Here is a 26,343-nt window from a genome sequence, read left to right as displayed (position 1 = left end):
AATGCTCTGAGATCCAAGTGGGTTTATCTTTGGGTTCTGTCAGTGCCAGCTACCTGGTCCTCAAAACACCTCTTTCAGCTGTGAAATTTAGATACCTCCAGAGAAACTATGTTCTAGGCTGTCTTCCTCTTGCAGCTCTATGGGTTAATTATGTAATCTTTGAGATGTGAGAGCAGAAAAGTATAGGTGGGAGGTGCTTTATAAGCTAAATATAATTGTTAAAGAAAATGTTATTTCAGTGCTTGTCAGTGGTAACCTAGAAATTCTCATTCCCCTCTTCATGCCACTACACAGTTGGGCTAAGTATAAACTGTGGTTTTATGCTTATTTATATATTACTGAATTCTTCTTGTATGAGCTTTTTGCCTAATCAATGATGTATTTTCACTTAGCTAGCATAAGTGTCATCCTTTTAAAAACAGAAACACGTCTTTTAAAGTATTAGTTTTATTTCTTAAGGACAAGATTCTAAGTGATCTTATCCTATCTTTCTTGATTTCATGACTGTTCCCTCTATTTATGACTTTTCCAGTTAATTCATAGAATAGTTTGAATTGAAAGAGACCTTTAAAGGTCATACAGTCCAACCCCTCTGTAGCTGTAATGTCTGTATTTTTTGTTAGCTAATGAGACTCCATGCTGTTAGCCTAAGAAGGTATGCTGTGGAATTTACCATCTCTGCTCTGAAAGTGAGAAGTCTGAGCAGGAGTAGTGAGCTGAATACTTAATAATGGAGAAAAACCAAATGTGGCAGCATGGTCCACCTAAGTCTTACATTTGCATATTTAGTGACTTGTGGCTTTTATGCGACTGCTCAAATCAAGAAAGCTGGGAACAGGATGTTTTTTAGGAGTGAATGACTTTATGCAGCTGAGAGAAGAGGAAAAAGATAAGTAAATCCTAATTGAGAAAACCTTGGCATCAGGGAGAAGGAGGAAGCATGGCTATTCATGCAGGTGATCCTTAGTGGGAGATAATTGAAGAAGATTGTTTGTCACATCAAACAAAAGGAAACAGTGCTCTGTGCACTGAAGAAGGTAAAATCCTTAGGAGGATGACGTATGAGAAAAATACAAGAAAATGGATTCTGGGATCTAGGAGGGAACCAATTTCAAGAGAAAAGGGTGGACAAAAGGCTTACTTTTATTGGTAGTGGTGTTTGATCCATTTGGTTTTAATAAAAAAGCAAATCTTTGTAATGATCTTTCATTCTGGATAGTCTTTATTGACAAAGAAAAATAAATTGAGAGAGTAGCATTTTCTGTTGCCAAATAGGATAAAACACTGACACACGGATAGTGTTAAATTTGTTCTTTATATACAGCAAAACATAAACCTGTCAGTGTGTGCATATAAGGGATTTAGAAAGAACATGACGATTATGGAGGTAGAAAAAGGTAGCTAGATAAATAGGAATATGTGGGATTTGCAGTGTTTGTTGCCTTTAAAAAGACCACATTTTGTTTTAGTGTTACAAATACTGAGTGACTTTTCTCTTTATATTTCTTTTTAACAGACTCTGAAGGCAGATCCAGAAGAACTGTTTACGAAACTGGAGAGAATTGGTAAGGGGTCTTTTGGTGAAGTTTTTAAAGGAATTGACAATCGGACTCAGAAAGTTGTTGCTATAAAAATTATTGACCTAGAAGAAGCAGAAGATGAAATAGAAGATATCCAACAAGAAATCACGGTGTTGAGTCAGTGTGACAGTCCATACGTAACTAAATATTATGGATCCTATTTAAAGGTAAGATACTCACAGATGGTGGTGATTTGATTTTACAAGTAATTCTTTTCCAGGGTATCCAGTCGTGCCTGTTTTTGTTGGTGAGGTTTGTCAAACCTGGACTGAAGAAAAATGTGTTTTTGTCCTTTCAATGCTAAAGAAAGAATGAGTTACTATATTTTGTGAAGTATGTGACAGAACTTAATAGGAAAATATGCGCATCTGTTACTATTTCGGTACAAAAAACCCCTTTAAATAAAATGAGTTTGTTGAGCTCTAATATATTTAGAATCTCTTAATATTAAGCTATTTAAATTCAGGAAATTCAACCTAAGTCTGCATTTGAATTATCAAAACATTAAAAGCAATTAGTATCAGCTGTTTTGTGAAGCTTGAAATTTTTCTTCAAGATTTGATCCCTGATCATTCTAAGCTCTTAGGCTGTCCTTTTGATGAGACTGAACCTAGCCTTGATCTGAGTGATTTAAAAATTAAAATGTGAAAGTAAATTATTTTTCACATTAGGCATAAGTGAAGCTAGTGATGGAAAGGGTTTCTGTTGGCTGTCTTGTGAATCTGTTTCCCTTTCCTCCCACTGCCATATTATTAGTGCCAGGATTCAGTTTGAAGTGTGCCAGATAGTTTGCTCTTTTGTTTAGGTTTTCTTCTTTTTGCTATTGTTTTTCATTGGATGGATGTAATGATTTATTACATCTTGAAGGTAGTGGAAATATCTGTAAGCTTTTGGTATTTATTCCTTCGGCAGACTTTGTTCCTATCTCAATAGCTCTTTCTTTTGTGACAGTGAGATGAGAGTCTAGATAAGAGATTGTTGTCTTGGCAGGATTTGAAGTTGGGAGTGGGCAGAAAATAATTCAGTCTGCTTTTGCTTTTGTGGAAGTATTCTATTTATCAGCAAAGACACGAAGGTTCTGAAAGGGGGACTGTGCTTTATCTCTCTATCTCTGAGATTGCCAGTTAATTTCCAAAGAAATAAAGACTTTTTCTTGATCTGGGAGATGCATTACTCAAGAGACAGACAGTTTTTTCCTTTCTTCCTTGTGCTCTGAGCCAGTTTGCTTGGATATCTTATCAGTGAAGGGCTTTGGTAATGGTTTTTAGACCTGATAACCTGTTACCAGAACTGGACTTACATGTTATGTGTAGGTTTGATCTCAGAAGCATCAGAAGGCAGTTAATTGAGCACAGTAAATTGGATAAATTTTTCCTCATGGCTTCTACTAATACTTTTGAAATTACACTGTCAAGGATTGATAGTTAAATTAAGTATGGCAACTGCACCACTGTGCCTTCCTGGTCTGTCTGCTCAAACAGTTGTAGCCCTTCCCTGTGACATTCTAGTTCTGTGAGCTGTCCCATCATGTCTTGGTAATTGCTATGAGATCAAAGCCTTGTCTCTGCACACAGATCTCAAATTCCTGCTGCTTGTTCCCCATACTGCCTTCATTGGTGTGCCAGCACTTCTCAGAGGTATTTGAGTGTGTCTGTGTCTCAGTAGGGGTGCAAGGGAATGTCATACAGTCCTTTCCTCTTCTCCTACTTTTCCTAGTTCAAAGCTCACTTTACCAGGTTGGCCATTCTGTTGACAAAGGCTTGTGTGACCTGTTTCATGTGGTGGGTTCCATCTTTTCCAGTCAGCAGAGTCCTAAACCAAAACCTTGTTGCCAGCACCAGTGGTGCAGCCAATTTACTTTGTAAATCCATCTACTTCTCCTCTGGTCATTTACCCAAACGGGCATAATCAAGGAAGAGACTCCCTGGGCCTCCAGACCCTTGCCCATCATCTCCAAAGCCCTGAAATGGAATGTGATAGTTTCTAGTTACCCTCGGTGTTGTTTATGCCCACCTGAGAAACCAGCAAGGGGTATTAGCTCTTAGAGGATTAGAAATAGAATATAAGAAAAAGTCTGATGGAAAAACCTCTTACTAGTTTTAAAAATGTGTAATTACAATGAGGCTGAAAAAGAAAATCCAGTGTTCAAATTTAAACTAAGTGAATGTTGATGTTTTTTGAAGGTGTTATGGCAGTGGTTGCTTTTCCTAATGGAACGTGACAGGAGATTGTAGGGCTCTGTACCCTGAATGAGTTTGGCTTGGTCCAAGTGTCAACAGGGATACTTGTGCTAATTGTTGTGAGGGGGACCCTCTGATAGCTTCCACATCCCTTTTTCTGTTCAGTGCAGTGCCCTGTGAGTTTTTCAACTTGTGTCAGCTTTCTAAGATACTGCACCAATAGTGGTTGTGTGTGACTCAATTACTTTTGCAGTGAAGTACAGCTCTTTCTACAGTTAGCAGAATGTGCAACTACTCATGTACTCATTGCTTCAGTTCTTTGTGAATGTGTGTTGTTTGTAAGACACTTGGTACTACAGAACTTTTGGTCTTCAAAACAAAAAGCTCATTTCTTTATGCTGTTAAAAATTATTGTGTGGTGGTTATTAGGTGATGCTGAAGTGGTAGAATCTTTGCAAAGGAAACATTTTGCAGTTCTGTTTGCTTTCTAAAATAAGTGTCAGGTCTTGTTAGCAGAGAGAGATAATGTGTCATCACATATATATACACACGCACAATTAATATTTAAATGAATTGGTTCATATTCTTGGCTACAACTCTATTTGCTGCAGGTCTCTGTTGTATTTGTAAGCCAGGACTGCCATATGTAGTTCTAAGGGTCTGACCATCTTTTAGCTCTCTTTCTGACAGTGCAGATAATCTGTCACTGGGAATGTTCAACACATTAATTTTCCATGTGTTGGGTGATTAGGAGACATTGTTTCTTCTGTGATTGGACAGTTTAGCACTAATTATGAGAAAGATAATCATGTCTTGTCACAGAACAAACTTCTTTGAAGTAAGCTAGTAGGAAAACAGTAGGATCTCAGTTTATATTGCCAGCCACTTCACCAGTTATCATCCTCTAGTCTGTGCAGCCTCATGTGTCGACCATGTTTCTGGTGGATGTTGGATAAAAAGAGATACTGTTTATAGGGAACTCTTAATTTGATTTTCTATTAATTATTTTGGCAGACCAATTGAAATGATTTTTGGAATTGCTGTCCATTCTCTAGGTAGGCAGAATGTTTTGGGCTTGAGATTTTTAATATTTGCTTATTTTTTAATAAACCAAATAATCTGTCTTTGAGAAATCTTTATATTGTTCTTCATTCTGTGTCATCCCACGCCTTCTTCCATTAAGCTACGTGATTATATATGCCATTGTGTTCAGGAACCTGTTGCTTGAAGTTTTAGAAGGCTTATATAATACTACTGTGCTTGCCTGAGGCCTCTTGCTGCCTTGAGATGATGTGAGAAGAGCTTGTCAAGCTCTTGGTGCCTACTGCATGATGTACATGGCAGGACAGCTTGAAATAACGATTACAATTTAATGAGTAAATGAAAGTTACTTTGCTCTGGTAACTTTCTAAAAACACTTTTATTTCTAGGTTCTACCTAGAATAGTGTGATATACCCAAAAGCCTTGTTAAATTTTCTTACTCTGCAATTCTCTGTATATCCTAACTGAGTATTTTGGAAATGTGTTTGCTTTATGGCAAATTCCTGTTTCGCATCCGGAAACTAAGCCATATCTGTTCATATGAAATATTACTGTTTTAGCAAAATGATTCTTAAATAGGAAGCAACTTATTGCTCCCATAAAGCAATTCCCTTAGACTTTGTTCTGTGCATCTGTTGTTGGAGGTTTGTGTGCAGTTGCTGTAGTCAGAGTTCATGCAAATAAAGCAAAAGCAATCGTGAAGTTTAGGTTGTCATTCTGAATATAAATTTATTTGTGGTACACCTTTTTGTCAGAAATCAAGATGTATTTATATAAAACAGAAATGGAAATGCCCTTTTCTAAAGGCATTGCTCTTTTCAATACAATGTCTTAATATTCCCATTCTATTGGGGAAAAAAAAGGTCTTTTGTCTGCTATAGGATATAGTAAGTAACTGCAGTGTTGCTCATAAAATAAATTGTAGTTTCATGGTTTACATGGTGCAGATATCTACAGGGATTGCCATTCCTTGTCTGCCATGTTGTGTTAAAAACCTGTATTAATGTTCTTTGCTGTTTTCCAAATGAAAGGTTCATCTGTTCCTCTATGATCTGATTGAATGTTCCAAGAAGAGGAGTAGTTCTTTTTAGATTCTTATAGAATTAATTAGTGAAACTTCTCTGGGTCTGTTTACTGTTATAAACTTTAGATTAACAGCATCCACATTCTTCCTTGTAATGGATTAGGGATTCTTTTGGTTTTGTTTATTTTTAAAAAATTTCTTAAAATTTGGCTGAAATTTGCTGTCTCTTCTGAGTTTTGCTGTACTGGAACTCTTAGGAAGTATTGCTATGCTACTTATTTTAAAACTTTTTCAGTCTAGAAGCTTGTCAGCTCTGCTTTTTGCATCTTATTCTGCTTTACCAATTTTTCAAGAGCTTAGTTAGATTTGGTTCAATGGTTGTTTCTCCTGTCCTTGTTGTTTGAAATCAGTTTTATTTTCAAGATTCAGATGTCTCTCTGGTAATGTTTCTTCAGTTTTGTTAATATCTTTAAGTATGGCTTTATTATAACTTAATAATGTTTTTATATTTCTTGATCTTGTCTTATTTAGAAATATATGAGCAAATTAATATGTGTTTATATTTAAAACATTGAAGATTAAAGACCCTTGACTTTTTTGCATATATGTATGTGTACATTACACTCAAAGCTTAGGTTAATAAGTGTGTATTGTCAAAAGCTGAGATCAATGTGTTTATATGTATATTTATGTTAAAAATTCTTTCATTTCCTTGTGTTAGACTTCTGTACATATCTATGTAGTGGCAGAGCAAATAATTAATAAGTAGTTTCATCATCTATTGTGACTAGGTGGAAATTATATCAAACTGGTATTGGACTAGTTTTGTAGTATGTATTTTAAAAAATATTACTGTATTTTAAAAAATATGACTCTCTCTAAGCTTGTGTTTCTTCATCCTTCAAATGTATTTTTCTAGCACACTTTGGAGCTTCATGAATACCCTCTTTTGATCTGTTTAAATTTATTGACCCAAGAAGAATAAGACTTACAGTATATTCCCCCCCTTTATTTCACACAGACAGATTCCCATTTTATAAATGTATTTTAAGAATTCTTGAAAAAAAGTTTATAGGAAGCAGTGATAGAAGGTTCATAAAGGATAGCTGCCAATAATTTTGAATTTAGGCCTTATGGCTTTTTATTTCATGTCTAGGATGTAAGATGCCTACTGCTGAAAGTCAAGCGGGTGTTTCTACAGACAGCAAGAACACAGAAAACAGCTTCTGGTTAACTTTTATGAGTGACACAGTCTACCCTAAAAAAAACCAAAAGTGCTTTTATGACGCTGAATTAACTGAACTCTGTTGTACAATGAGTTCTGGCAAATGAACTCCAGCAAGAACAAAAAATTATTTATGAAAAATGGTGATTCTGAAATTAATCTGTGGTTTTATATTTGGTGATCAGATGAATATGAAGTTGGTAAGCAGTGCTGTGGCTGAGCTGTAGCAAGTCTTGTGTTGGCTAGGGCTTTGTTATAAACAGGATCAGTGATACTCGGAGTAACACGGCCAGTTCACAGTGGGCAGCAAAACTGCAATGCAGTCAGTAAAGAGCTTCCCAGGACCAGTTTAAGGTTTGGAAAGCCTGTATTCCAGAGGATGACAAGTTCAGGCTAGGTTTTGTTTTTTCAGAGGAGGTTGGAAGTGACTCAGTATATATATAGGAAAGCCCTTCTGCGTTTAAGTGCTGATAGTTTAGTGCTTTCTAATGAGTTATGCTGAAATACGACAAGATGTACTTGCTGAGTGGTTAAGATAAGCAAATTTCATATGATAATCTCATGCACTGTTTTAAAGGGAAGACAGCTTAAATATTGGAACAGCTTATATGAGGTGGGTTTTATGCCTCTAGCAGGTTTTTAGGTTTTTTTAGATCAGTATTTGCTGAATTTAAAGAAGCCTGAGCTTGAATGCTTTAGGTGACTTATGAACTTTAATGTGGATGTGTTGAATATTCTAGGTAATGTAACTTGGAATGTGGGTGTTTATGTGGGACTTCACTAAGTTTAAAGTTGATGTTCTTTTGCTTTACAGGTTTAACTGGTTTATTTTAACATTTACGAGCATCTCTGAACTGATGTGACCTTAAATATATGCTTGCTGAGGGTCAGCCAGAAGTTAGTGGACTTGGTGCATTCTGTTGTCATTTGATATAGCAGGCAGCCTTTGGCAGGTTTCATCATGCTTATTGGGGTGGGAGACGGAATAGAGATTTTTCCTGCTTAACTTTAAGACTGTAGAATCCACTGCAACAAAGGTGCTACCTCAACACAGGCAGAAGTAAAACATGTGAGTAATTTCTTGATGCTCCGTCATTGTGCTTTGTGCCCAGCCCCGCAGTGGCAGCTCATGCCCTTGCACACCTGACTTTTGCAAACTCCGGTCCCTGAACTCTGGATGGGCGTCAGAACCATGGAGTCATAAAATTGTTAAAGTTGGAGAACTTTCAAGATGAGGCCCCACCATAAACAGCTCCATGACCGCTATGTTTACCATTAAACCATGTGTTCACATTTTCTGAATGCTTTCAGGGCTGTGACTACTGCTTCCCTGGGTACTCTGTTCCAGTGCTTTACAACCCTTTCTGTGAAGAAATTTTTCCGTGAAGAAATTTCTCTGCCTGGTACAACTCGAGGCTGTTTCCTGTCATCCTGTCACTTGTTACCTGGGAGAAGAGACCAACCCCCACCTCACTGCAGGCTCCTTTCAGGTGGTTGTAGAGAGCAGTAAAGTCTCTCTTGAGCCTCCTTTTCTCCCCCACCTCCCCAGGCAATCCTCTTAGGCCTGTGCTCCACACTCTTCCCTAGCCCCATTGTCCTTCCCTGGACTCATTTAGGCAGGGTTAAATGAAAAAAAGCCATGACTGTCTTTCATTTTTCCTGCTACAATTGCAGCCATGTTGTCATAATTGCATTTTGTGAGGGGTTGAGGCGTTGAAATGCCTTCTTCTTTCTCTTGACCAAAGCTAAAAGGAATTGTCTTCACCTGTAGGACTTTCTGCAGCTAGAATGAGAGGAAGGCTGGGGGTTGTGGAGGTGGCATCTGTCTGGACTGCTCAGAGGGAGGTAGCAAGAAGGTTTCTGTAATGGTTCTTGATAGGCTCTCAGACCTTGTCAGTCTGATTGAGAGAATGAGTAGAAAGCTTCGATTTGATAGAGCCCCTCATAGCCATAAGTGAGACAAAGGCAAAAGGATGCCAAAGAACCCATAAACTCTGTTTCTTGAGTCATGTTGTTTTGCTGTGAAGTCCTGTTTTCATATTTAAAATAGCTTGGTCCCTTCTTATTTCAGACCTGTTGGCTTGAATTCTGAACCTTTGTTGCCTATAGTCTTTACTACTTCTGTCTTTCCCTGTAGTCACTTGCTGTGCTCTTAATGAGAAAAAAGTCCCTTGTTTGCATTGTCTTTATTCAAAGGTACTGTTTCAAATTATAGTTTTAGAAGCTTGTTATTCTAGTATTTTCCTTTAGCAGTTGAAGGGATTATTAACACTTTCTGGAATCTGCATCATGTTGCCCTATTTCTTCACATCTGTTGAAAAATCTGCCTGGTAAACAATGGTAACTTCAAGAATTTTGCTGTTCATCAGTTCTGCACTTTTAGCCTTTTATGGCAAAGTAATTCTTACTGTACAAATATATCAAGGTTGGAAAGCATCACCTAGTAAATTTCCAAGAAAACTGAGAGTCTGTAGTAACTATATTTTGTATTTTGTGTAAGTACTTAACTGTATCGTGTTATTCTGATCTTGTTTTAAATAAAAATTTAGAAAGCTTAATGTAAAATGTCATTTATTGGAAGTAATATGTTTGTGTTGTCCTTGTGATGGCCTTAAAAGCTGCCTCTGTACGATATGTGTGTGTAATTTCACATCTCAGTACTTGCTTTTAGGCAGATCTAACAGGTATGAAAAATAGGCAGCAGCAGTATCTTGTTCCCCATCCTGCTTACATGGCCCTGCCATTTTGCTTGTGTTGGATCTGTTGGCTGCATCATGATTTGGTTCACTCGGGGAACAAGTTTCCTCAATGTCTTCTCCCGTCCCCACCAGAAACAACCTGGCTCCTGAGAGGAGCAAACCCCAAACAGTAACAGGTCGGCCAGTTCTGACTTTTGTCTACAGAGCTGCTAGGTCAGGTGCGAAAAAAAATATATATAAATTAAAAAATGGTAGACTTGGGTGGCCTAAAAACTGGGAGGTGTGGGGAAAGAAAAGTTACCGCAGTTTTTGGTAATGGCTTACTTCTAGATTAGCTGTAACATGAAGCCATGTATTTAGTTTGACTATCCAGATCAGGATGATGTAGCATTGCTTTCTAACTGTATGTAATCTTGTGTCAAATGTCCTTCTGTAACTTGTGTGTTAACTGCTACACTTCGTGCAGCAGGCCTCTGAAATAATTTAAAAGAGAGTATTAATGTGGCATTGAGGTGCAAGCTTTTTGCTGCTGTTGCTGCAAAGGGAAGGTCCAACTCTGCCTTGCAAGTGGCCACAGGGGCTGTTGGAACTTTCTCTGAAGTGGTTCAACTCACTGAGTAGGCAGGGGGCTAATCACCTCTTTTTTAGTTATATTTTTAAATATTTTGTTTTAAGGATTAGAGCATTGTACACTGGTGGTTCAGATTAGTCTAAAGTTTTATGCAAGCCCACTGCCAATAAATTGTTTATGGAGCTTCTTCCAGCAATAGAGCTGAAAAAAAGAGTGTGTGTGTATGTATTTATGCCCAGGCTTAGGTGCATTAGTTTTGTGGGCTGGTTCCCCATTTTTTTTGCTCAGTAGACTTCCTGGAACAAAGCTTGTCATCTAGAATCCATCAGGTGGCTGCCAGCCTATTGTTCTGGTGTTCTCATGAACATCTAAAACGTTTTGGTTGAAAACTTTTTGCCTACATCCATCATAATCTGGTGCTCTTACATAGTATGTTTTTGTTGCATCTTGAATATGAATGTTAGGTAGTCTGTATTGCTCAGTTAACTTTCTTTTACTTAAGTATACTTTGGCATTTAGACAGCTTTTTGGGTCAAATTACTTATTCTAAGTGTTCTTGTGCTCTGTATGCACATAGTGGTATAAAAGCAGAAGAGGCACGTTCTTTACACTTAAGGGACATTATGACATGTTGCAAAACATGTTAGTAAGCATTTTTGAATGGTTGACTGTTGAACTTTCAAAAATTGTTATTTGGAAAAAGTTGGTTAGACTCAGAAATGCTGAACTTCAAAAGGGAGGTTTCCCAGTGAATAGGTTTAGGCACTGTAGTAGTTCTGGAACATTGCAGTTCTTGTATTCAGTAGCCAGTGTTTTTAAACAAATTCTTAAGGCTCTTTCATTATACTATTAAATTCTAAGCTGTTGCTAACAGTTGGGATAAAAATGATCATTTGAAGGTAGTGAGCTTTCTCCCTTTCTGCTTCTTTCAACAGTTCCTTGAAGAATCAACCTGTAAGAACAAAAACAAAAACATAAAAGAGGAAGGGAGAATGGAAATTATTTATGTGACTAGAAGGTGTTTTTACCAGTAATTAGAGTTAGGGTAAAATTTTTAAAGACAAAAAGTGGAAAATAATAAGGGGTTTCCAGAAAAATTACATGTTTTTGGGACTGCAGTGATGAGCTTGACAGAAATCTGACTTGAAGATCCTGAGCTATTGTAAAGTTGATGTATGTGTACAATGCCATTAGTAGTAAGAGTTTTGAAGAATTGGCCTGTGTGTGTTCTGTAAAGGGAGTAGTGGAATTTATTAGCATGTGAATGCAAAAGGCATAGGAAACGAGGCTTATAACTTGATAGGCTGCGGAGCAGGGGTGCAGACGATGTTGGAAGTTGTGGTAAATGGTAAAAAAGGAGTTAAATCTATAAATGGCTTGATATCTGGGCTAAGAAGTAAATCTGATTTGTAACTTTCATTTTGAATTTAATTTGATGTAATGGGTAAACAGGAACAGATGTAAGCATTAGAGCAATTATGTTTTTGGACAATGAAGAAGAAGGTGTTCTTGTGCCTCACGTTTGCTGTTGGAATTTTGGTTTTGATATAGAGAAGGGGGTAATTATAAATCCCCTGAGTCCTATTGATGTGAACTACTCCAGTGAAGAAGGTTTAAGATACACAGGTGTTGGGTGACATTTTGGTGGGGGGAAATTGCTAATCTCAGTATTCATTGGCTGCAAGGTTCTTTTGTTAGTTCTGCTTTAGATGTAATGCAATTTATCTGACATAAAGAATTTTGTGAACTAATGCTAATTTACTTTTGGTTCCAATTTCTTGATTTGCTTTAGCTTCCATTTTTCTGTTTTGGAACCTTGTAGAGTTCATCAATCACCAGTATCACTCAGTAAAATTCAGTTCCATTTGGAGCTTTGATTATGAGTTGCATTTTTGTGTTACTTGCCTTCTTGGTGACTATTTACAAGAGGTGAGTAGATGGTCTGTTGGGATTGTCATAGGACCACATAAGTCACTCATTAATCCTTGTGTGTCTCTGTAAGTGGACTCCCTGGGAAAAGATTTACCCCAGTTAGCAGTTGGGGTTTTTTCCCCCATAAGACAATGGCTTGGTAGATACGGTTATGAAGTACTTATTTACCTGGTGGACAGGGAACGGAAGGATTAATCTTGTCAGTCCCACTAAAAATAAAAACCGTAACGGTTAAAAGGCTGTAAGGGACAGAATTTTTCAGTTTTCCACCACTGTGTTATGAAGCAAGGCGAGGAAAAGTGGCTGTAGGCAGATGGGAAGAGGAAGAGCATGGGTTCGTATACATTTAGTATTCCAAAGTAGTGGTTACCCATTCCTATATGAAGTGAAATGTGTGCTGTTCTTCTCTTGTTGTGTAAGCTTCTAGAATTTACTAGCTAGGAGCTGGTTTTGCAGCCAATTTAAGAAATATGTGTCTATATACGTCTACAGTGCCTCTACTGTACTATACTTTGGTAGAAGTTACAGATCCAGATTGCCCACTAGCTTGCAGCTCTGGGAAAAAATCATGTCCTTAATATGACATGCCTAGGCTTGTGACAGCTGGGCTGTAAAGAATAATTTCTATGGTGGAAGGGCATGTGCCCAGGAAATGTGCCAAGGAGGCTGTGAATATGGACACTGTTAGAGATGACTGACATTAGGAGAAACATGGAGCTCGTGGCTTTAGCATGTTGGCATGCAAACACAAAAGTCTGCTAAATGCTCTGGAGAAGGAATCTTTTTTCAGCGCTGTAACAGAACATTCATTGTTGTGAGTTTTTTTGCAAGCAAGTGGCTCTGCAAACTCTGCTAGAACTGGCTTATGGCAAAAAGGATGCATTTAAAGATTAATTGTATACTGCTGTGGTGATTGCAAGAGGTAATTGTTGAAGACTGTGTACTGCATTAGACAGTAGAATTGACTAGTATGTATGTCTAGGAATTAAAATGTGACATTTTTTCTTGAGACTTGAAGAAGGCAGGAGTTCCAGAGCATTTGAGAATGATTCCAAAGGCAAGCAGCTTTTTTATACATGTATACATGCATAAAATACTGTATACTGAGGTGGTTCTGCTTAGTCCTAAGTGTCATGTTACCTGTGGTTTTCATGGACTTCACAGAGTCCAAACTGGAACGAACAGTTCTCTTTACTTAGTTTCTGTTCTGCATTGGCTACCCAGCAGATGCCTTTATTTTTTCCTTTGTGGTTGAACATGTTAGATAGCTGACAAACCTTGATGAAAGGACGTAAATGCGCCACATGCAAAACCACAATGATTTCTTTGATTGCAGGGACCTTTTGGCCAGCTTGCAGTAAGGAGTTGTGTTTAGAAGAGAACCTTTGGGCTCCTCCGTATCTCCCTCCCCTCAAAGGGATGGCAGCCCCAGGACAGCTAGCATTCATCCTGACGCCAAGACACTTCAAAGGAGGTAAGCGCCTCAGAAACGCTCCCCAGACAAAATACTTGTCAGTCCTGCACCCCAGCGTGGTAATATTCTTTACTACAGCATTGCCATTGTTCATGGCTCCTTTGGAACAATTTTTTGAGAACTATGTGGGGCCTCATCAGCTGGTTGCAGCCCCCTTAAGATTCACAAAGTTGTCCATTGCTGTCGATTTCCTTAAGAATGTGCCCCCAGTGGAAAGGAAAAAGACATGTTACACTTCTGGAGTGTAACTCAGACATGAGCTCCCTCATTCCCTTCGTTTTTTTATTTTCATATTTTGGATGAGGTCCAAACTTGAGCTTTTCTCAGTTCTTGTTCCTTAAGGTTAAAGTTGGAGGAAGAAAAAAAAGAAACCAAAACCAAATGCTGCTTACTTCACACAGTTTTAAACCCAGTTTTAAAATAGATTTCTGAATTAGCCCTTTATATCCAGATGATTTTCACGTAACTCTTTGTGTGCTTGAATTTCTAGTGAGCATTATTCCAGAGAAGTTCTGTAGAAGTAAATTGCTGCATTTTATTCTCCTTGAGGGAAATAAGTCCTTAGGAATTATTTTTCCATGTTGGAGATGCTACCTACATGAAACACAGACTTCCAAATGCCTATGGAAAAGTAATTTAGTGGAGAAAACCATTTAAAATAAACAGAAATTTACTCTGATATCATAAATTTAAACACAAAATGCCCATGGTAGCTTTTTTAAGCTGTTGTTTTGTAGAAGCAAACTTTTCAGGGGTGACATTGACCCCTTCTCCACCTAATTCAGCTGAATTGTATGAATACTCAGCTCTAGATCTTTTCACATTTTTATTCCAGTAATATATATTATGGAGTAATATATATTATGTATATTTTATATATGTGTGTATATATATATATATAATTATATATTCCAGTATATTCTTATTATATGAAAACTAGGAATATGACTGGAATCATAAGGAAGAACCTTGTAGAGGTTTTGGGTTGTGTTGGGGTTTTTTTTTTCTGGGTTTTTTTTTTTCTTTTTTTGTACAAATATTTGGGCTTGTAGTAGACCTTTAGTGAAGATGCTCATATGTTTGCTGAACAGCTACTATTTTTTTTTCTAAGGGTGTGGATTTGGGGAGTATAATTGGCACTCAGACCATTTAAGCTTTAATATATTTAGATATATTGAAGTAGTAAAGAGATGGATTGTCCTGGAAAAGAATATTCCGCCTAATTTTGCACTTACATATGTGGACATGAAGGCAACTTTTCTTTCCCTCATTTGATCTGCCTTTTACTGTCAGTGAAAGTGGAGTTGGTTGTGTTTGGAGGATTTTTTGGGTATGGTCTTTGTTGGTGTTTTTTGGTTGTTGGTTTTTTTTTTGTTTTGGTTTCTTTTTGGGCGGGGGACATATTTTTATATAAATTTGGTCTTATGCCTGCTTCTCTAGAAATACAGCAAGGAAGAGTAGAAACAGGACTCAATTGCTGGACTGCTTTCTGGTCTAAAACTGTCTGTTGATGGACATCTCTTCTGGTAAAATGAGAGACCTAGCTAGAGACGGGAAGTGTTATATTATTTGGAGGCTCTGGAATTCATGAAATACTTAAAAATTCCTTTTAAAGGTAGAACTAGTTCCTCCTATTGTCAGTTTTTCCTGGAGGAAGCTGATATTCAAAGCAACATTATTTCACTTTGGAGCCTTTCAAATTGATAGAACTACTCATTCATTTAGGAAGCAAAATCGATTTCGACTGTTTTCTTCAGTAGTATATGAGATAATCTACTTCAGAATGGCAAGATTTTTAGCCATACTTTATTGATTAATAGTTTATCTTAATCTGTGTTTCATACCATCTACTTTTGCGCATCTTACACCTCGAAACTCCAAGGTGGTATATTAATTTGCAAGGTTAAAGATATTCATGGCATCTGTTGGTGTTTCAGTACTTTTTCACATTTCTAAGAAAACGGGACAGTACTTGAGGACTGCTTTAAAGCATGGATTGTTAGTTGTGTCAGGATAGGGTGGGAGAAGACATTTTATCCAGAGGATGTCTTTGGTGGTGTACCTGTGTCTGTGTAGTGTTGTTATCTCATAAAACAGTTTCTCTTGTTCTTTGAAACCAACAGTTTCCATGCCATGTGACTTTCAAGTGCTTGGAAACAAGTGTCTTTAGAAGACACTAGAGTTTGATTTTACTTCATGAAATCTGTAATAACATAAGCAAATAGTTTTCAAATAATACACCAATCTATACAATTTCATGTTGTAATAGTAGGAGGAATTAGATGGAAAAACATTAGCAGGCGATTAGGTTGTCAAAGAAAAGCTCAAGTGAAGGATTAGGTGCACTGTAGAACTCTGTTCTTCACAGGAGGTATTGGAATGATGGTGGTATTATTATTCCTTATTAATGAAGGCTAAAAATTTTCTGTTCTTGCAGATACAGAGGAAAAAAACAGTGCTTACTGAGATTGCCTTCAAGAACAAACTATGCTGTCTTAGAAAGATGATGTGAATTAGCACAGAAAGATACTTTTTCTGACTTTGTTTTCTGTGAAGACAATTCCACAAAGTTTTGAAAACATTATAGCCTTTCCTGAAACTGTTTAACAGCCATAGGACTGGAGTTTTGGAGTAGTAGGATTGATTTCTCCATTTGCAGTGGAAAGGACTTTATTTACTTCTTACACTAACAGAATTGGGTACCTATAATGTTCAAATTTTGAGAAACTTATTGTGAGTATCTGACTTTTGGTATCAGTCGATTCCTTGCTGTCTGTTGGAAGAGTTATTCTATGACATTGAGCAACCAGACTGGTATTTGGATAAGCTGCTTGAAGCTCAGGGGTGCATTGCTTACCTTCTCTCCCTTTCCAAGGATTGTGTACTGAAAAAAATGGAATAAAAGAGCAGATAGTGGTATGCTACTCATTCTGTGCTGTTAACATATGGCAGCACTGGGTGTAGTTCTGATCAGTTTTAAATTGAGCCAAAAATATATAGTGTGTGTATATATATATGTGTAACATTTATAATTAGTCAAAAAGTGACAAGAATTGAGGTAGATCTGAATTTTATTCCTTAGCAAAATTGTTCATTTGCTGAACAACAGTAGTAGCCACCTTGTGCTTACTCCTGAAGAACTCAAATTTGGCAGTTGGATCTGTTCTAATAATTCTGTGGGTCTACAAATTGAACAGTCAGCTATTGGAAAGTTTGCAAATCCTGATTAATTTCAAGGATGTAATGGCAATACATCAGCTCATAGGTGTCCTCTCTCTAAAGCATTAAATAATTTTTTTTCTTGCATGTGTATTTTTTGTTATGATAGAATGAGCTCCAGGGCAATGACATTTACAATGTTTTGGAGGTCTTGATACTTATTGATACATGTTTTCAGATTTGAGATAGTTGGTAACCTTCATTGTGGAAAGTTTTGGGAGCAGGAACCACAAATACATAAATGCCATTTCCTGGCGTTGCCTGAAAGCATAATTTATGACATCATACAAAAACCTGTTTTTTTTTGATGCCTGATCAGTATCTTTGTGTGTAATCTCCCAATGTCCATGTGTGTTAATAAATAATGAGAGCTCAAATACCAGGGTTCTTCATCCTGTATAATGAGATAGTGGCTACATTTATGACTTGGTATTGAAAGGAGAGGGTGAATACATAAGATGGTCCCTGAAGCTGTGCTTGATGACTGTGAGGAAAGGAAGGCACTTTGAAGAATTCAGATATATGAACTCTCGAATACCTTAAGGTGTAGTTAGTTCTCTGGTTAATCAGTCTCCCTCTTGTTGTGAAGGGTGTCAGAGCAGTAAATGTTTTCAGATTCGTTTTAGACAGGTAGTTTTGTGCTTCTGTCTTTGGTGGGTTACATGGCTTGTTTTGGGGCAGACCCTTCTTTTTTTTTTGTGGGTGTGGGGTAGGTGAAAGCATCTTTGGCATTACATGATTTTGCCACCTGGTGGCTTTGATGAACAGCAGGGGCTTCAGATGCAGTTAAAAGCACAAGGGTGAAATGATCCTGAAAAAATCCTTCTTTCTTTCAAAAATGGAGGGAATCAGTTGTAAAGGTGGCTTAAAGTACATGTGGAAGACCAAGATCCATGATGTCTGCATCTCATGCTTTTTCAAGTCAAGCATTAAAGAATCAGTATGCAAGTATTTTAAAGGACTTCTGATTGCTACACCTGTCAGGCTTCTCTGGGTTTTTCAATACCAGATTAACAGAAGACAAATCTCCACGTAAGGGTGACTACCTGTGGCAGAAATGCAATATAGAGGAGTTATCCTGTTGTGTGCATTGCTTATTTCAAGGTTCTTTTCATCTGGTTTCTTATGCTTGGAGAATTATGAATATCAATACTAAATTTATAGCAGTATTCAAATATTAGAGTATTTTCCTGGCCCTTATTACTTTGGTGTAACTGAAAAATTTATTAAACAAAATATCGCACATCAAGTTGTGCAGTGAATATCAGTTTTGGTACTAGTTTGTTCTTTTCAGTTCAGTTGAAGTTGTGTCTTTTTGTTTTTCAGTATTCTAGGTTTTTCTCCTAATGCAGTGATGGTAAAATTTCTGTATATAGGTCAATTTAGCAGATCTGTTATGTTATTTCAATCAAGTATATTATTTCTAGCTTCTAATTGTTCACAGGTGTTTTAATGCTTGCAAATAGAGATTCTGAGTGGAGTTTGAACATGGCTTGTGTCCATAAATAAACAAGCTTTTTACACGTTTATAAATACACTTTGTTCTGCTGCTAATGGTGTGCCATGAATTTAAGGTGGGAAATGCCTTTTTTCACAATGAATTCAAGTTGGAAAGTGTTCTTTCTCAGAGTGTGGGGAGATTTTATTTCACTTAAAAACAAACATATGCTTACTGTTGTTACTACAACTTTTCAAATTGCACAGGTCATTCAGTGCACTTACTTCAGGGTCCTTCCAGTCCTTCTCTTTTGTGACTGTGTGAGATTTTCCTCTGCAGTCTCTCCTTCCCACAAGAAAGGAGATTTAGAAAAAATTTCATCGCTGTATACTTGTGTTGATTACTTTAGCTTGGTCTCTCCTGTATAATATCATTGTGCTAAGAAATGTGTATGTTCTTCACATAAAAGAAATATGAAGCATCTCTGAAGGTAGACCTCTCCCATGTTTATTCAGATTTTTTTTTTTAACTTTGTAGGGACTTAGAAACAAACATGTTAATCTTGATTACTTGTTTCTGTAAGTCTTCTGCCCTGCTCAGATTTCAGTTAAAATGTACCTTTGAGACTCTATAGGAGTTTTTTGGATGGATGGCCTTTTTTTTTTTTTTTTCAGTGTACCGTCTTCAATTTTTATGTACTGGAAATTCTTTGCCTACTGTATCTGCGCATACTTTGCAAGTATTGAAGTAACTTGATGAAGGAAACTTCATCAGAGGGAAAGTTGCTATTGTAAGGTTTTCTGTGGTTCCAGAGTTAAAAATCAAAAGTCAGACCTCAAGAAGAGCAACAGTATTTAGGAAAGGATCTACAGAAACTTAAGAGTTTCTTCTAGATTCCAAAGCTGTTCCTTTCTTCAGTTTCATGGTATCAGAGGAAAACCCCTTGTTTATGCTGTGAAAAAGGAAATGTTCCATGTGCCCTCATTAATCTGCTCATCTAAGTTGACAGAGAAATAATAATCCTAAATTTGGATGGATGACTTACCATGGCTTCACTGTATTTTGAAGAAAATTCTATGCTGTGTTGTGGCTGATGCTTCAAAGAAGAAAACTGGTTTGTTTCAGGTCTTAAAATGGAGTGCTGAATGTTGCCGGTGTCAGTATATAACTGTAGTATCTTCTTGAAAGTATAAGTGATTATGTGTAATATATAATTACTCATCTAGGCTATGGAGGAAAATGTAGTGCTTTCAGAATTCTGTTCCTGAGAGCAAAATGGCAATATATACTGAAGAGGGTGAGAAGTTCAAGCAAAAAAAGATTTTGGGCAGCTTTAAAAAGGAAAGTAACAGTAGGTGTTAGGGAATGTGAAGCAAGCCAGAGATACTTGGAAAAGAAGGAAAGACAGAGGCCCGTTGCTGTGGTGATGCCAAAGACAATTGATAGTAGCTCTGTGCTGGCCTTGTGCTATTGTTTCAAGGCATTATCTCTGGTTTGCATGGCCAGGTTTTGGTAGTGGGGAACCACTGGGGTAGCTTCTGTGAGAAGCTGCTGGAAGCTTTCCCCAAGTCCCTTGGAGCCAGTGCCAGCTGGCTCCAGGATGGATGTGCTGCTGGCCAAGGCTGAGCCTGTGACTGTGGCAGTGCCTTTGGGATAGCAGATTTAAGAAGGGAGGAAAAAACCTTGTAGTAGTTTGAAGACAAAACAAATGAGAGGCTCCAAGTCAGAGATACAATTTAATAGGAAAAAAAAAAGAAAGAAAGTAAAATAAAATAGATGCAATAATACAAAAGACCACTGACAGAGTCAGAATACAACCTGAGCGTAGTGATGGAAGCAGTCCAAATGAGGTGGTCTTCCTGAAGCAGTGATCCTGTAGAAAGGTCTGGTAGCTCGGGTCCTCTGAGAATCCAGTGGGTAAGCGCCCCTCTGGTGTTCAGAGTCTCAGCTTATATCCAGGCTGGAATGCTTGGTTTCTCCCTCTGGGCGGAGCATCCCACAATGGGATGGTGAGTCATGTGATAAGGCCTGATGGGCCCATTAACAGTAGGTAGTCCAGGAGGGAGTTATCTGTGAGCTGTGTAGCAAAGGTGCTGATGGCCCATTAACAGAAGATAAGCCAGAGTGGAGGAGGCAGGGAGCACTGCCTCACCTGGTTTCAACAGTTCTTGAAGATGGTGATAGAATATACTTCAACCCAGGACATTATCCACCCCTTATTCTATTACCATCTACATCATCCCAAATCAATACCTTCCTTAAACTACACACACACACATATATATATATAATGAAATCCTACACACAGTTCTCACTTAAAATAAGGTCTCCTTGTGGTACACAGTGGGTGTCCCCATCCTTTTGCATCACCCACCAAGTGTAACCAGGTCCTTGTGCAAAGACAACCCCACGGATGGGTTTGCCCTTGCCCGAGGTGGGATTAATCCAAACAGTCTTTCCTAACATACCTCTCATGTGTACCACAGGGACCCTATCTCCATCCACTGTATGCAAGGATTCAGACTGGGCAGGACCAGCTCGATTGATGGACCCTCGGGTATTGACCATCCAGGTGGCCTTCGCTAAGTTCTGTTCCCAATTTTTGAAGGTCCCTCCACCAAGTGCCTTAAGGGTAGTTTTAAGCAGTCCATTGCAGCGTTCCACCTTCCCGGCAGCTGGTGCATGGTATGGGATATGGTATATCCATTCGATTCCGTGTTCTCTGGCCCAAGTGCTTATGAGGCCATTCTTGAAATGAGTCCCGTTGTCTGACTCAATTCTCTCAGGGGTGCCATGTCTCCACAGGACCTGCTTTTCCAGGCCCAAGATGGTGTTCCGGGCAGTAGCATGAGGCACAGGGTAGGTCTCCAGCCATCCAGTGGTTGCTTCCACCATGGTGAGCACGTAGCGCTTGCCTTGGCGGGTTTGGGGAAGGGTGATGTAGTCAATTTGCCAGGCTTCCCCATACCTATACTTTGACCATCGTCCGCCATACCACAGAGGCTTCACTCGCTTGGCCTGTTTGATCGCAGCACAGGTCTCGCAGTCATGGATAGCCTGGGAGATGCTGTCCATAGTAATGTCCACCCCTCGGTCACGAGCCCATCGATATGTTGCATCTCTCCCTTGATGACCAGAGGCATCATGAGCCCAACGAGCTAGGAATAATTCTCCTTTGTGCTGCCAGTCTAGATCAACCTGAGATACTTTCACCTTGGCAGCTCGATCCACCTGCTCGTTGTTATGATGTTCTTCATTAGCCCAACTCTTGGGTACGTGCGCATCCACATGTCGAACCTTCACGGTCAGCCTTTCTACTCGGGTGGCGATGTCCTGCCAAATCTCAGCAGCCCAGATGGGTTTCCCTCTGCGCTGCCAGTTGGCCTTTCTCCAGCGGTCCAGCCATCCCCACAGAGCATTAGCTACCATCCATGAGTCAGTGTAGAGATAGAGCCTTGGCCACTTCTCTCGTTCAGCAATATCCAAAGCCAGCTGGACAGCTTTAAGCTCTGCGACCTGACTCGATCCACCTTCTCCCTCGGTAGCCTGTGCAACTCGTCGTGTGGGGCTCCATACAGCAGCTTTCCATTTCCGGTTAGCACCTACAATTCGGCAGGAACCGTCGGTGAAAAGGGCATATCGTCTCTCACTCTCTGGTAGCTCGTTATATGGTGGGGCTTCCTCGGCCCGTGTCACTTGCTCCTCCTCTTCTTCAGAGGATAATCCAAAGGTCTCACCTTCAGGCCAGTTTGTTATAATTTCCAGAATCCCAGGGCGATTCAGGTTTCCAATACGGGCGCGCTGCGTGATCAGGGCGATCCATTTGCTCCACGTGGTGTCGGTGGCGTGATGTGTGGTAGGAACCTTTCCCTTGAACATCCACCCCAGCACCGGTAGTCGAGGTGCCAGAAGCAGCTGTGCTTCAGTACCAATCACCTCTGAGGCAGCTTGGACTCCTTCATAGGCGGCTAAGATTTCCTTCTCTGTGGGAGTGTAGTTGGCTTCGGATCCTCTGTAGCTTCGGCTCCAGAATCCCAGTGGTCGTCCCCGAGTCTCACCTGGCACCTTCTGCCAAAGGCTCCATGACAGACCATGGCTCCCGGCTGCAGAGTAAAGCACATTCTTCACCTCTGATCCCGTCCTGACTGGGCCAAGGGCTACCGCATGAGCGATTTCCTGCTTGATCTGGGCGAAAGCTTGCTGCTGTTCTGGGCCCCAGTGGAAATCGTTCTTCTTGCGGGTGACCAGGTAGAGAGGGCTCACAATTTGGCTATACTCGGGAATGTGCATCCTCCAGAAACCTATGGCACCTAGGAAAGCTTGTGTTTCCTTCTTGTTGGTCGGTGGAGACATTGCAGTGATCTTATTGATGACTTCAGTGGGAATCTGACGCAGTCCATCTTGCCACTTCACTCCCAGGAACTGGATCTCTCGAGCAGGTCCCTTGACTTTGCTCCTCTTGATGGCGAAGCCGGCCTTCAGGAGAATCTGAATGATCTTCTCTCCCTTCTCAAAGACTTCTGTTGCGGTGTTTCCCCACACGATAATGTTGTCAATGTATTGCAGGTGTTCTGGAGCCTCACCCTTTTCCAGTGCAGCCTGGATCAGTCCATGGCAAATGGTGGGACTGTTCTTCCACCCCTGGGGCAGTCGGTTCCAGGTGTACTGCACGCCCCTCCAGGTGAAGGCAAACTGAGGCCTGCATTCTGCTGCCAGAGGAATGGAGAAAAAGGCATTTGCAATATCAATGGTCGCATACCATTTTGCTGCCTTGGATTCCAGCTCATACTGAAGCTCCAACATGTCTGGTACGGCAGCGCTCAGTGGTGGTGTGACTTCATTCAGGCCACGGTAATCCACTGTCAGTCTCCATTCTCCGCTGGACTTACGCACGGGCCATATAGGGCTATTAAAGGGTGAACGAGCCTTGCTTACCACCCCTTGGCTCTCCAGCTCACGAATCATCTTATGGATGGGGACCACAGAGTCTCTGTCGGTGCGATATTGCCGACGGTGCACTGTTGCTCGGGCGATCGGCACCTGTTGTTCTTCAACTTTCAGTAGTCCCACAGCAGAGGGGTCGTCTGAGAGTCCAGGCAAGGTACTCAGTTGTCTGATGCCTTCTGTCTCTAGAGCAGCTATGCCAAAAACCCAGCGGTATCCTCTTGGGTCTTTGAAATATCCATTTCTGAGATAGTCTATGCCCAAAATGCATGGGGCCTCTGGACCAGTCACAATGGGGTGTTTCTGCCATTCTTTCCCAGTTAGACTTACTTCAGCTTCCAGTACAGTCAGCTCCTGGGATCCTCCTGTCACCCCAGAAATGGAAATGGGTTCTGCTCCCACGTACCTTGATGGCATCAGAGTACACTGAGCACCGGTATCAACCAGAGCCGTATATCTTTGTGGGTCAGATGTTCCAGGCCATCGGATCCACACAGTCCAGTAGATCCGATTGTCCCTTTCCTCTACCTGGCTAGAGGCAGGGCCCCCCTATTCCTGGTCATGGCATACATTGCTCTCTTCTTGTAAATATGTTTCTGAGGTTCCTTCAAGAGGATCAGTCATATCGTCATTCCTGTACCGTCTGGAGTTCTGTGCACGAGAGACCGGAGCAACATTGATTCTAGATGGGCTCTTTGTGGTAGGTGTTTCTCTTTTCAGTTCACGTACCCGGGCTGCTAAGGAGGAGGTGGGTTTTCCATCCCACTTCCTCATGTCTTCTCCATGCTCCCGAAGAAAAGACCAGAGGTTACCTCGGGGTGTGTATCCTCTCTCCCTGGCTGGGGAGCGCCTGCTCCTAATGGCAGAGACTCTCATTGGCTCTGGCTGGATATGGTAAATTTCTTCCTTAAGTTCTTTTTTCAGTTTCTGATGGCCTTCTTCAATCAAGTTCCGGACTTGCTCAGCCAGTCTTGTTTCCACAGACGAGACATGGGTACGAACTGGAGCAGTGACAGTGTCCTCGTAAATTCTTAGTTTATTAGCCAAGACACCTACCCTGTCCTCACCTTCCCTCCATTGCAGTGTTGCCAGGTAACGTGAGTACATCTCGGGTCCAAGCCGTGCAAATCTCAACCACATCCGTGATGTGCACTGGACACCATCTGGGTTTTTAGGAAATCTCTCATCTTCTGAAAAAATGATTTCCAACACAGCCAATTCCCTCAGGCATCGGATACCTTGTTCTATTGTGTTCCATTTTCCTTGGTGCACTTGGAGGTCTTCTTTACAAAGGTATCTATCCTTCACACTTGTTAGCAGTCGCTGCCAGAGGCTGAGAGGTTCTTGGCTTTTCCCAATCCCCTGGTCAATGACCACATCCCAGGACAACGATCCCAGTTGCCTGGCCTCACTTCCATCCAGAATGGTGTCATTGGCTGCAGCGTCCCAGATGCGGAGCAGCCAGGTCAGGATGGACTCGTTGGTCTGGCGGGTGAATTCCCTTCGCAGGTCACGCAGCTCACCCAGAGATAGAGAGCGAGTGATGATTTCTGGCTCTGTCTCTTCTGCTGATTGTGAAGGTCCTGCCGCACCCTCATCAGTCACTATGCGGACTGATTTGGTCCTTGATTTCTTCTTCTGAACGGGGGCAACTGCTACTGGTTTAGGCTGTTCCGGTTCGGTGATGGTTTGTGTGGAGATGCTGATGGCACCCTTAGTCCCTTTCTCCTCTGTGACAGTCTGCGTAGATGTGGACACTGTTGCCTCACTTTTGGCTTCTTTCTCCTCTGTGACGGTCTGTGTAGATGAGGACACTGCTGTCTTGCCTTTGGTTCCTTTCACCTCTGTGACACTCTGTGTAGACACTGATATTGTTGCTCTGCTTCTTTTTCCCTCTTCCTCTTCCTTCAGAACACGCTGTATCACACCATGTAGTGTTTTGATTCTAAGCATGGTGCGGGCCGTGCAGAGAAGACAAACCAGGACTAACAACAACATCATGCTGTCCTTGGCATCCAGAGGGTATTCCATATTTTCAAAAACTGCTGTGTCATGCCTGAAAAGCTGGAAAAAATCATTCTTCACCCCTCCCCACAGGGGCTGGGTGAGATTGTTGAGGCCCCAGATGTAGCATCCTAGACCAGAACAAGAAAACAAAAGTGGGTGTATATTCTGAATAATGTTCATTGCCTCGGAGTTTATCAAGCAATGGACATAATAGACCACTAAAGCAATTTTAGTACCATACCCTGGTCTACGCAGGAGCATTAAGACTGGCAGATAGTACCCCAGTTGTGGAAAAATATAGAGAAATAGATATAAGACACATGTAAGCATGTTGAGCATCATAGCGAACAGGTGTCTTCTTCAATACAAAATTGTAATTCTGACTTTTCTCAGTGTCTTATGCCCCACGTTGGGCGCCAAAAAATGTAGTAGTTTGAAGACAAAACAAATGAGAGGCTCCAAGTCAGAGATACAATTTAATAGGAAAAAAAAAAGAAAGAAAGTAAAATAAAATAGATGCAATAATACAAAAGACCACTGACAGAGTCAGAATACAACCTGAGCGTAGTGATGGAAGCAGTCCAAATGAGGTGGTCTTCCTGAAGCAGTGATCCTGTAGAAAGGTCTGGTAGCTCGGGTCCTCTGGGAATCCAGTGGGTAAGCGCCCCTCTGGTGTTCAGAGTCTCAGCTTATATCCAGGCTGGAATGCTTGGTTTCTCCCTCTGGGCGGAGCATCCCACAATGGGATGGTGAGTCATGTGATAAGGCCTGATGGGCCCATTAACAGTAGGTAGTCCAGGAGGGGATTATCTGTGAGCTGTGTAGCAAAGGTGCTGATGGCCCATTAACAGAAGATAAGCCAGAGTGGAGGAGGCAGGGAGCACTGCCTCACCTGGTTTCAACAGTTCTTGAAGATGGTGATAGAATATACTTCAACCCAGGACAACCTGCACAACTGCAGCTGCTGAGAGGAGTGAGTGTAAGTGAGAGGAACAGCTCTGCAAACAC

At 40.3% G+C, this 26,343-nt stretch overlaps 1 protein-coding gene across 4 annotated transcripts in view; it reads left to right on the top strand.

Annotated features, from left to right (window-relative positions):
- STK24 (serine/threonine kinase 24) overlaps positions 1-26,343 on the top strand; it is a 58,803-nt gene that overhangs the window by 11,502 nt on the left and 20,958 nt on the right. For 2 of the 4 annotated variants that reach the window (XM_066176383.1, XM_066176384.1), the window contains exon 2: positions 1,517-1,747. In XM_066176383.1, coding sequence (XP_066032480.1) covers positions 1,517-1,747 — 231 coding nt within the window. Of the gene's footprint in view, positions 1-991; positions 1,038-1,516; positions 1,748-13,640; positions 13,728-26,343 lie in introns of those variants that run through there. The other 2 variants (XM_066176387.1, XM_066176385.1) reach the window with 2 other exon arrangements.

Source organism: Chamaea fasciata, unplaced genomic scaffold (genome assembly GCF_029207755.1).
Source record: "Chamaea fasciata isolate MVZ Bird 193981 ecotype frontalis unplaced genomic scaffold, bChaFas1.0.hap1 SCAF_2, whole genome shotgun sequence".
In the NCBI taxonomy this organism is placed as follows: Eukaryota; Metazoa; Chordata; class Aves; order Passeriformes; family Sylviidae; genus Chamaea; species Chamaea fasciata.
The sequence above is the reverse complement of the archived record's forward strand: the minus strand, read 5'-3'. Positions and strand labels throughout refer to the sequence as shown.